A 13,336-nucleotide genomic window follows, 5' to 3' on the forward strand; every position below is an offset into this window, starting at 1 on the left:
TTGGCCATAAATTCTTCGTCCGGACTCCGAATCAAGTGATTCTTGAGTCAAAATTTGTTAATTTTTGGTTGTCTATCCAATGGTATGCATAATAGCATCCATTCCAGTTTAAAATGACCATTTTACCCTTAGTTCATTTCTTGGAGGGTTTTAAAACCCTAACTTCTGCCTTGCTTTCGCTGAGTCACGAGACTCCTCGGGAAGCCACTTTTGTGTCTTAGGGATGATGTACATCTCTAGAGACTTGTTTATGTTTCGCTTCCATATTTCGGATCCGATATTGGATCAACTTTCCAGTTATCACAGGATGCACTGGCTTGTAAAATTAGGGCTGTCACAGATATAAACATAAAACACCCCCTACCCACTAGAGAATTGAGTCTCTAGAATCTAAGGAAAATGATAGCAAGAATGGAATCCTAGAACAAGGTGTTGTAGAGGAAGGTGAGGGGAAGCTTTTGTCTTCCAAAAGCTAGGCCAAAAGGATAGTGGCAAATGGGTTGAAAATAAGGTATAATGCTAGGGTTTTCTAGCTTCAATGGTGGTTTAGGTTAGAGGAAATGAAGAAGACAAGCCAATCTCTAGTTTCTCCACTAACTAAACGAAATGTAAAACACTTAAACCATATTAACACTACCTCTCTTACACACACACCCTTCAATCTCACCCCTCCACTTGTCGCAATTCAATGCACCCTCATAAGATTCAATCACCACCCTACACTTGTAATTATCTAAGCCTTCCAAGTGTTTCCAACCAAAAGTCAATAAATGGTCTACGGAAAAGGTGACACTTATCACACTTTTCAAAAATTGTAAAAAGGTACCTCGTCTAAATATCTCACAAAAATAATTGCAAAAAGGTCCCTAAGCTAAAATATCTCGAAAAGTTAATTGCACAAAAAACCCCCAAAAATGAAAATGTTTCCAAAAAAACTATGCAATCATACCCCCAAGAAAATAAAATTAAACTAGCATACTTCTCTACATAATTAAACTATGCATTGACAACAAAATAAATTAAGGTAAATGCATGAGATCTTGGACACTAAGTCCGGACACCAAACCCTACCTCGGGTTCTACAAAACCCTAAGGTAACACGAAAAAGAAATAAACAATTAAATAAATAATAATAAGAAATAAAAAAATATTCCCAAAAAAAAGGAAAAGATGACACGGTCATCACATCAGATCACGCTAAATTGTTATATAAACGCAAAATTAAAAGGAAACAACAGTGATAATTGATCCTCAGACCCCAGAGAGCGAGGGGGTAGCGAATGACCTTTGAGAGGCTTATTTCCTGCTCTACGCAGTCGCCTTGAGGTCAAATAATAGAACGCGCAGCACATTCACTCCAACAGCAAACTGTAACCAGTTGACCGATCCTCTCTTTTCATCCGAAGTTGGTCAAGGTTGTCGCCTTAGGAATATTTGCTTGAGCCTAAATCACCACCTTCCCGACAGAGACGGGGAAAAGGCCGTTAGGTGTACCGTAGGGTGGATCGCCCCAAACCAACTATCCTGGCACACCCTTACACCATCGCCCATCACGTCGTCGCCTAAGTGTGGCACCGATAGCCCTTTTGGCACTCCCGGTGGAACTAAATTAAAACTTACTATATATTAATTTTAGAGGGACATAGCAACTAAGCTAGTTCCCTTTAGAAACAAAACGATATAAATATATATTGAGCCTTTCCGCTTTGTACTTATATATATATATATATATATATATATATATATATATATAGTCTAGAGGGACAATTGTAATACCCTAATTTCTGGAGATTTATTTAAATGTTTTAATTGGATTTTATTTAATTATGTAGCTATTTGGTTATTTGCATGTATATTTAATTGTGTGTTTATTTGATTATTTGTTTTATTTAATTATTTTATTTGTGTTAATTTAAATTAATTGATTTGGCTAATTGTGTATGTGCATTCTTTTAATTGATTTCATGTGTAATATGTTTATGTAATTAAATAGCTTTTAAATGCTTAATTGTTTAGTTAAATGATTTGTTTATTTTATTTTAAAAGATTATGAATTTGGGTTGTACTCCTTGGACCAACTAGATGGGTCTTGGACTATTTGCAAAGGATCATATATGGGTTAGATGAATTTTTCCATATAACCAATTTGATGCATCTATCTACCCATCTAACCGATTAGATGCATCAATCTACTTGGTTAGATGGATCCTCAGTTTTTGCATGCCATTTAACTGGTTAGATGAAATCATGCACCCGATTAGATGAGCTAGTATTTACTGTTTGACCTTATATTTCAGTATAATTACCTAATGTGGTACCTCTCGGATCCGAGATACGGGTTGATCAGGCCCAGGCCCGAACCCGAGGGAATATCTAACAATTAATATATTATAACGAACACAGAATACAAAATTGAATAAGAATAAATATTATAAGCTAAAAAGAATACTAATATAAAATCCTCAATTGATAACACTTAACAAAATCCAATTTCCAAACCTCCATGATTACAACTCGAGAATCCATCTCTAGTGGACCCCTATTTAAAAATCCCAAACTAGATGAAAATAAAACTGAAGATAAAAATCCAAACCCAATATCTGAAAGGAAGTCCTACATCGTCGGTAAAATGGAAAATCGTCTCTACTCAGCACGAACAAGCTCAAGCCTGGAAAGGACCTACACCTGAAAAATAGGAGTGGGTCAGGCCCACGAACAAGTTCTATCCTACTACAATCCAAGCAGAGACTCGATACGCATGTATATTCTAACCAACTCAACAATAGCTAATAGTCCGTATGTATATATATATAATCACACTAAAGGACTCTCACTGGACTACAGGCCAGTCTCAACCTGAATAGAGGCAACATGCAAAACGCACACAAAGTGGGCATGCGTACCTAAGCCTAACAGGGTACACCTCCAACCATCATAGCCAGCTATGCATCCCAATGCATATACGCTCCCTAACCGTCGATCCTGAGACTCAAGCTCATATCGAGATACCATAAAAATATATTTACAATCTATCCAGAATCCATAGTAGTGCCGCTCAACTATGCGTTGCCTTGACACTACAAATCAATAGGATTTAACTTCTAATTAATCCATTCCTTAATTCCAGAGTAGGTAGGACTTAGCGTTTTTTTGAGCTAATCCCCCTAGCATGTCATCGTCCCATACCGGTGCATACAATCCATCCATCCAGCAGTTGATAATACATATCATGTATGTAAATATCAACTAAATCCATACATCCAACAATTGAGAATAAAAACATTAAATTTAAACATCAATTGTTCCATAATAAGCATACCTAAAGTTATGTATTTTAATATGCTGATTTACACAACACAACCAAAAATCCAACAATTAACCATACAACAGTATATGTAAATATCAATTTATTCCCAAGATCCGTATAATTGAGAGGACATAAATAAATGTCTGCACACAATTATAAATACATCCATTGATTTCATATAGCCATGATATAAAACATGGGTACAATCTTTGCATATTATTTAGCAATAATAATCTAAATAGCATGCATATAATTTATTTTATACAAATTATCAGGCATCTCCAATTGACTATATAACATCCCCAACATAATTAAACTATTTCAATTCAGTTGATTGATTTAAAACAGTTTGAATCCATAAATTAACCATTACGTTAATTTTATTCCAAACCTAGCATATCATTTATATTATGCATTCCAGTTAATTATCGAGTCCCAGAAGTTCACTAAAAATTAACCATTATGTTAATTTTATCCTAAACCTAGCATATTATTTCATATTATGCATTCCAGTTAAATATCAGGTCCCAGAAATTCACTAAAAATTATTTAACCAGTCCCAACCATCCCTAAATACCAACTCCTATGCCAAAATCCAACACTAGACAACCCATATGAGAGTTACAGGAACCAGTTGATGTAAAATCCCAAGTGTTGACCGGTACGCCTAAACCGATTGATGTAAAATCATAGGTGTTGACTGGTTCGCCTAAATCGGTTGATGTAAAATCCTAGGTGTTGACTGGTTCGCCTAAACCGGTTGATGTATACATCCTAGATGTCAACTGGTTTGCAAAAGTCCACTAAATCCATAAGGTGTCAACTGTTTTATCATAGATGTCGACTGGTATAATAACCATTTGATGTTTTTAACAAGGTGTTAACTGGTTGCAACCAACCAGTCAACCGAAATACCAAGGTGTTGACCGGTTCATGCCAACCGGTCGACGTGTGCACTAAACCGGTCGACCAAACTGTGACAGTTCGTCTTCCACGGCTCCGGCAACTACATCTTTTTCCGTTAAAGTACTAAGGCTACTGTTTTAAGTCCAGAACAACCCTAAACATTATGTAAACCTCTTATGCATAATTTAAACAAATTATAATCAAGAATCATACAAGAAATTTGAAGTTAAACAGACGTATACATATATACATAATCTACTGTAATTCAAGTTTTAGCGTGCTTACATAGTTAAATTCTAACCAGATTAATTTAACATTTATTTACTCCTGGAATTGTGATAGAGATGCAAAGAACACAAGTCAAAGGGAGAGAGTTAGGAACAGAACTTGCCTTACATCGATGTTCGTCTAAGTTTTCCGGCGAAACTCTCTCTGTTGGCTCACTGTTTTCCTTCCCAGCCGTCTCTAATTCCCTCAGCCCTTACTATATCGTAATAGTTTTTTTTTTCTAAAACCCTAGTCAGAATACTACCTGAATATTTATAGGCCACTAACCCTAGGTTCAATTAAACCCTAAACATAATCCACTCGGCCCATAGAAAACTAGGTTATAAACTATGTCGGCTATGAACTGTGTACTATATGTATGCAACTAACCCTACAGTCACGTTACGGCAAAACAAATAATGAGATTGAATAAAATAAAACAATTTAATAATTAACAATTAACTTAAACAATTAATTCAAATAAAAAAATAATCAAATAATTTCAAACAAATAGTCAAATAAGGAAATTAAAAACAATTTATGCAAATAAGTCAAATTTCAAGCAAACAATCAATTAAATAAATCAAATAATCAAATAATAAATAAATAAAATCTAATTTAAACAACAAATTAAATACCAGGACTATCCTTTTAAAATTAGGGGTATTACACCTAATTACCCCCAGACTTCAACCAAAACATAAAATAACCATAAAAAATGACAATTTTACCCCGATGAGTTTAAAAGCTATATTAAATATACTAAATGACTATTATACCCCTATGGACTCTAGAATTATTATATTAACGTGAAATGACTGTAGTACCCTTATGTTACCTCAGGTTCGGGTAAGAATCCGGTTAGCGATCCGGATCCCTAGGTTTGAATCGTTACAACAATTGAATTATAAAAGGAAAGATATAAATTTATTATTAAAATATAATATACTGAAACACAATAATGTACTAAAACTCTTTCTACTTTTAATAATAGCATAGATATAAAAATGATGTGTAAATTTGTTTTTTGTCAAAAATAAAAAAATAAAATAATAAAATAAAATAAAATAAAAATTCTCAATATAGTCAATACAAAAAATTTATGCAGAATGTGATAGTTATTTGGTTTTTTCTTAAATAAATAAATAAATTCAATCAAACACACACTCAAATCTCCCCATTTGGAGAGGAGAGCTTATATGGTGCCCAATGGTGTGATCTTCTATTCTTGCTACATATTAATGTGAAGGAATCTTCGGATCTGTAATGCCATTATTATATATATGCGTGTGTATGTGTGTGTGTGTATAGACATATATGTATATGAGCCTCCTAAGATGTTAGAGGCAATGACCCGGAACTATTGCCAAGCTTGGCCACATTAAGAAGCAACAGATTCTTCTCCAGCAATGCGTGCGATTCCATCACATTGCAAAGGGAAATTTAAATTGCTATCAGAAAAGTTCTCTCGTAAGTGATATCAGTAAAACATATTCAAATTTTCGGAAAACTGCATGCAGAAACTTTAGCGGGAAATGAAAATTTTCTACTTTTCTATCTGATGGAGAATGCAGAACCTGAAATTTTGTGGTAACAAAAGATGAAGAAATCGATAATCTAAGGTGACTTCCTCTAGTATGATTGCAATGTTTTACCAACTACCTTTTGTGACCCAGACCATCTTTTTGAGCGAACTATTTTTGCGGAAGCAGAATATCCAGGAAAATGATTCACCAAATTAATAAACAAAAAAGCTGATCAGGAGAAGATAAAAACTACCTGTTCATTTGAAAATTTTGCAACCCAACCGGTAATGTTCAAATGGATGCAAACACAATCGGGTAAGCATTTTCATTTCTTTCATCATCAGTGCATATAGCAATATTAGCACTACTCTTACTCGAATAGACAAGTTCAATAGAAAATATTAAGCACCAATAAATATGCAGAACTAAGGAAATTTTGAAACAAGAAAGAAATCAAGAATCCAGCAATAGCAAGAAGTTCATCAATCTATAATGTTATACCTCCAGAGTCCAGACCGCGACAGAATCAACCAGCTTTTAATAATATCACAGTTTTTTAAGCAACAAAATAATTTAAAACTCATTGTCAGACCTACAAATTTAGAGATCATCAATAAAAGAAGGGAACCCTATTCATAAATCAATAAACCTAGAAGAAATGTTTCTTTTAACATTAACGTAGTATTGATAATCATTTTTATATGTCAGTCAATGAATTGTGGCCTCTTTAGTTCTACATTTAGTAAACTTACTGGAAAAAGAATGTCTGATGCAGGCTAAAATCATTTGAGACAGATCACTATCCAAGTTTAAATACATACCACACAATCAAGATACAGTACCAAATTCAAGTTAAATCCAATGAACATATTCCATATAAGATGAACAAAGTCTAGTCTAATATTATCATATGAACTTGGTTTAAATTGGATCTCACATTAAACACATTCTATACCAGCAGTCAGGTATATTAATATTCAACCTAATTCCATCGCTGATCTTCTAAAAAGATTCATGTCTGATCCATTACGTATTGCGAACTTTCAAATTCTAGTCCAACACTTGATAAATTAGAAACTGGATCATAACCTAGGAAAACAAATCTCAATCCAAAATTACGAAGAAAAAACTGCTTATGCGTTATTTTTCCCTTTTAAGCACAAGAAATATACGAAATCACCATAGGTAAATGATACATTTTGCAACTACCCGAGTTTGGTTATTTGGGAAACACTAGGCAAATATATCAAACAAAACAGAGCAGAAGCAGGGTGCTTCATATTGACATCACACCTTTGGACGAATAGTCAGATTGGAAACATAACATAGTTTTCAGAAACTCTGAAAAGAGAAAATTAAAATAAATTCTTAGATAGAATTTCCTCTTTTTCAGTACAGCTTAAAAAAAGAGTCAATCTTTCGTGTAACTAATTTTTTATTTATTTATTTATTTTTATTTATTTTATTTTTTTTGGAGAACAGAATATTGTTCTTAAAAAAAAACTAAACATACACCTTCATAGTCTCTAAATTATAACATGCAAAAGATATTAAAGACTCCAGACATAAATGAGGTCGTATGTCCGTAACAGTATGACAATCTTAATTCATCAAAGCTCCTGTTCATGTACGTCAACAAACCGATATACATCTCCCCGCCTCTGTTTTTCTAGCGGGAGGCCCTCCCTGCATATTCACAAAACTTTGTTGTGGGGAGAGGCAAAACTTTTACTATAAATCCAAATCGATTTCATAAACAGCACATCACCTTTGATGTTGAATTTCGTGATAATCAATCTCAGCAACCACTATTTTCTCCTCATGCCCCGAGGTTGCAATTATTTCACCAAACTGTCAACATAGAGAAAGCCATTTTCATCGTTAGAACCTTCTCTTTACATGATTTTATTCCAAAAGAAGGGCTAGCATATCAGTTTCGGGATTTCTAGTACCGGTCCAACAAGAGTTGAATGACCCCATATTGTATAGGAACCAGTGGAATCTCGAGATGGTGAGCATGTAGCTACATATAACTACAACAAGAAACCAACAAAACACATTGATTTTGTTTTTGACAAGTGAATATCATTAAGAATACAATGGGAAAAGGTATAAGTACCTGGTTGTCAGCTGCCCTGAATTTTTGTAGTACAAAAGAATCAGCGATTTTTACTCGAATAATGGATTAAAATGTAGAACTAATACAGCTTTAAATTCATCCAATATGCAAAGATAGAAGGGTGAATTATTTTCACTGGTGTTGGTACACATTCATGCTGTCTTTAGAAAACACCCATCATTTCTAATTGTCTACCCCAAGTAGAAGAAGAGGAAGAAGAAGAATAAAATAAAGGTAATGTACATCTACTCTTTGGAATTTGGATGGGATGATGAAAGTGACAACGGAAAAATAAGCCATTAACTTCGCTCATATAGCATGAGTCATATTATATTAAAATAAACCATAAATATTGATAATAAAGTCCCATTGTAAAGCATTATCCACGGATTGCTGCTTAGGGTAACAGTAGTTTTCATAAAATAGCACTTCTGAGTTCTGAGCCACTGTAATATCATCTGCAAGTACGCAATTCTGTGATTTAAACTACCATAGTGTCATCTCCGGACATCACATGGATTTATCACAAGAAAATGTAATATGGTTTATTAATCATGTTCTAACTTTTATGCATATTCAATCTGATACATGTTATGGAGCTGATACTTCACATTTGTGCCAGAAAATTATAGACTTGATTGTTCATTTCTTGCCCCCAAAATTGCTCTTACAATCTTTCTCCATGTTGCCTACACTATATCATTATATCTAAATCTTAAAACAGTTGATTTTACTAAACCAAATTAGCTGTGCTTCATCACCACATACTTGAACCAAGATTTAGCCAGAATCAATACCAAGTCATAATACGATAAAATGATCATATGTAGTTGTCATGGATTTAATGTTCTCCAAATTAATGGCTTTAATGTTTTAAAAACAATGTGTGCCGCTTTTAAAGACTCAAAATATTTTACAAGGATGCATACGAGGCTAACTTTTTGTTATATTAACTAAAACCGAAGATTTATTAAGAAATGAGATGCTTCTTTCCACTAACGCAAACTGCAAGGAAGTTAATCTGATTTGATTTGTCTTGTACTCATTCTAAAAAAAAAAACTAAAAAAAACAGGTGCCTATTGTACAAATATATCAACTTGCCTTGCTCTTTGCTCAAGCTCCCACAATAATTCACCAGTACTCATGTTGAATGCCCCAGGATAGCATATTAAGTGAGCACCTGTGGACTTGCATAGTACACTAAGAAACCAGAACAGTACCAGGCTATCCAGCAATAAACTGGTGGAGATAATGAATACCTCTTATTCGATACAACATCGCAAGTTCGGGAAAGCGTATATCATGACAAATTCCAATTCCAATACGACCCACATCTACATTTAGATTTACACAATCAGTTTTATGTTTCAATGTGTTTATTTAAAAGAAATGAAGGTATAAAGTGCAACATGGCGAATTCTGAAAGAAAAGGAAAGGAAAATTGAAAAGTCAAGCATAATAAGGTTTTTCGAAGAGATTGGAGAAAATGATCAAATGTCTTATCATTACAGTCAATAGTTGACAAGATTCTAATGGAAAAACAAGAAAGAAAAATCCATATAATTTTATATGGTTGTGGCTAGAACAACAAAATGAGATTCAGATTTCAATCTACCAATCTTCCCGCATGTTTTACATTGTTCAGTAATCCATGTATGGTTACTTAAATACAATCAAGAAGGAGAATTTAGGAGCCCCTAGGGAATTCTGGTTAAAAGGAAGAAATCGTTAAACCAGCATTATGAGAGGAATTCATCACACCATATAAACAATTTTATATGGAGTAGTATATACTTAATAAAATCATATGTCAAGATCTGTGGCGGAATCTCCCAATTTCTGACAGGTTAGGCAACAAAATTGATTTAAAACTTGTTAAAACTGAACTAACTAAATGGATAATATCAGTATAAAATTGCAGAAGCCCTATACATCAACCAAGGCAGTAGGCACCTAGAAGAAAAACACCTATTTAATCATATTACTAAAATACAGTGCTAAAATCCTAAAACAATACCTATACCTCATACTAAAAGACTTTTTGCTTCAGTCAGTAGTGCTAAAGCAAGAAATGAAGTGACTTTCCGAGAGCCAACTAGTCTCGCTTTAAAAATAGCATTAAGACATAACCTACGTTAATATCCATGATTAGACTTGAAAAACTTGTTATAAAACACTACGAGACAATGCCACTGACTTGATGCATACCTGTATCAACAATGGTAGATTTATCCCCTGCTGTGAAGGTGTCTGATTCCTTAAACAAAATATCTCCCGGAATGTCAACATCAAACAAATGTGTCTGCAAAGCAAAAAAATCTTCTTTCAAATTTCCATTTGTGTTTCCTTCAAACTCATAGTTCTCCATTTTAATTCTTTTCTTAGTTATGCTTACTTTCCTATGCTTAGCCTTTAACTGTCCGTCGGGTCCAAACACACAACAAGTGTTATACAACCGACCATCATTCCTTTCAGGGATAGACCCTCCTACTATTGTGATCCCTTGACATGAAGCAATTTCTGATAACAGAGAAAATGAAGGGGATGCATCTTTATCATCAAAATTCTCAGCATAGTTTGCAAAGTAATCGTTCGAATAAGGGCAATTCCACATTTCCTATAACAAATAAGTAAAATCAACACCAATTATGAATCTAAGGACTCCAAAAAAACATTAATTTCACAATTAATCTACAACAATATGAGTTAGGGTTCAGTTACATTTTCATAAAATAATAAAATAAATAAAAAATACCACAAGCTAGAGCAATATGATCTGAGTGAGAAAGAAGTGAGCTCACTGGTAAAACAACAAGGCTTGCACCTTGCTTGGAAGCGAGTTCAATTGATTTCTGGGCATGGGCCAGATTAGTGTCCTTGTCTGAAGTAACTGATAACTGACAAAGCCCAATCTTAAACTGCGCTGAAACAAACCAAATTCACAATCACCTTGTCCCACCATTGTATACAAATTATAACTATTTCAGTTGCAAACATGGTTAAATATATTCTATCCAAAAACTAATTATCAGCTTGGGAGCAAAAGAGAACTTGAATATATGATTGGGAATTATCAATATAAACACATATGCATATATATATATATATATAGGCCAACTCAAAAGCAGCAAACCTTTGTAATTTTGGGCATTTCCATGGTACCAGAGACTGAAAACTCGGTGTTGACCATGCTGCTGCCTGATACTGATAGAGCTGCGATCATCTTTCAGTGTTATTGGGCTGTTTCTTAGATTGACTGGGGTTGTCTAAAGTCATGCTAGTAGTTGTGTGATGGTGCACGTCTTCCACGTGTACGGTGATGGAAATTCACGTTCACAATCTTGGGATAAAAATATAAAAACAAAAAACAAAAAACAAAAAAGAAAAACAAATAAAAATTGTCCCAAAAAAAAAAAAAAAAAAAATTCTACTTTGTTCAATTTTTTAAAAATTACTTTTTGAAAATTTAGTTATAAAAATATTTATTTTCAGAAACTGTCTTTTATTATTCCCTTAAAACTGTTTTGTATTTTTTAAATTCTTAAAAATTATTTTTGGAGTTACAAATTTAATTTCAATTGATAAATTCAGGATTCGTAGCGGTATTTAAAAAATAATAATAATAACAATAATAAGGGTTAAGTGCAAAAAAAAACCCCTCATATATAGACTTTGTGCAGAACAAGTCCTTACTTTTTGAAAAAGTGCATGCAAGTCCACAAATTTCAAAAAAGGTGCATAACCGGTCCCTCTGACAACTTTTTACAAAAAGTAAAACTTAAAACCCCATTTTACCCTTTTGTTTTCCATTTTGCCCCTCACCATTTGTGCATAAAAAGTCCCTCAGCATTTGTGCATAAAAGACCCTCTATCTCTCTCTCTCTCTACACACAGACACATGATGTAACTTGTTAAAGATTGTTTCACCCAAGTTGGATGGCGATTCCAAGTCCGGTGAAGTTCAGTTTAGTTAGGTGAAGCTCGCAACGAAGGACGACGGCTATAATAAGAACCCGTGTCATCCACGACTGCACATCGTCGATCTGAAAATCGACAAAATGTCTCCACACGAAATTTTCAACCTAAGCTAACATTTCTTTAAATTCAGTAAAAATCAAAATCTATAAGCTCGAACTAATGATGAATTTGAACTGCAACTTGTTTCCATTGAAGTCTCTGATTGTAGCACAGTCACTATCACTGCCGATGCTTGCGACTTAAGCACAGTCACCGTAACCAACACAGTTGCTTGAAAGCTTGTCGGAGTATGTGTGTTTTCCCGTTGGTTTAACGATGTTGCCGAAGTGGGTTGAGTTCTTTTGGGACACTGCCGAATTGAAATTGGGTTACTCTTAATTCAGTCGTCGCCAACGTCATGGCTCACTCGCCAGAATCAGTTTTAAGCTTTGCGGTTTATAATCCAAGTGGGTCTCGTGAGCTTGTTCTTTATTGCCGTATAGGGACATGAAGCATACCGGTGTACAACTCACAGGAGCAATGACTGAAACACGCCGTGTGTCACTGGCTTTTTGCATGCAGGTCATGGGACCAGAAAGTACACCGAAGCTCAGTGATTTGTCATCTTCATCAAAGCATGTGCGTCGTGGAGCTCGTCGTTGGTTATGGAGTTTACCGGCGTTCAATTGCTGCTTTGAAGCTCACTAAATACACATGCATGGAAGTGTAGCTCGCTGGATGATTACCGAAGTGGGTCTCATTTGCTTGAACTGTTTGTTGTAATTTGGAGCTTTCTGTTTGTTTTTGCCGACTTTAATGGTGGTTTCGCCGTCGATAGAGCACCTAAATGATGGCGACGGTGGTTTGTATATATATATATATATATATATATATATATATATATATATATATCAAGCTTGGCCACGATTTCATTCTTGCATGGGCGTGTAGAGGTTTTAGAGATGACCGATATCTTTCGCCGTCGATCTTGTTGCTGATATGTTCACCGCCATCAGGTCCGATCTTGTTGATGCCGATACAACCTCCTCACAAGATTCAGATTTTGGGTTGAAGACTTAGATACCTCCTTCGACTTCATCAATTTTCATTATGCTCTCCTAAATAGAACCTGCAACTACACTGTTTTTTTTTTTTTTTCAATTGGATCTTGGGTCTGCTAATGGCGTTGTTTACAAAGGGTGATTGTGGATGCCGATATGGGTTTTGAACTTTTGATTCTTGCAGCAGATAGA

At 34.4% G+C, this 13,336-nt stretch overlaps 1 protein-coding gene across 1 annotated transcript; it reads right to left on the bottom strand.

Annotated features, from left to right (window-relative positions):
• Positions 1-7,356: 7,356 nt before the first annotated feature.
• LOC132303046 (omega-amidase, chloroplastic-like) lies at positions 7,357-11,382 on the bottom strand. The gene is made up of 10 exons (XM_059800110.1): positions 11,260-11,382; positions 10,928-11,044; positions 10,522-10,743; positions 10,335-10,428; positions 9,386-9,460; positions 9,228-9,306; positions 8,126-8,141; positions 7,959-8,039; positions 7,775-7,857; positions 7,357-7,692 (listed from the first exon to the last, which is right to left on the bottom strand). Exons 1-10 carry the CDS (start codon positions 11,347-11,349, stop codon positions 7,617-7,619), a joined length of 933 nt encoding a protein of 310 aa, XP_059656093.1. The 5' UTR covers positions 11,350-11,382; the 3' UTR covers positions 7,357-7,616.
• Positions 11,383-13,336: the final 1,954 nt, after the last annotated feature.

The sequence above is a fragment of the Cornus florida genome, unplaced genomic scaffold (assembly GCF_030987335.1).
Source record: "Cornus florida cultivar Cherokee Brave unplaced genomic scaffold, ASM3098733v1 CherokeeBrave_3.0.0_Hap2_Chr04, whole genome shotgun sequence".
NCBI lineage: Eukaryota > Viridiplantae > Streptophyta > Magnoliopsida > Cornales > Cornaceae > Cornus > Cornus florida.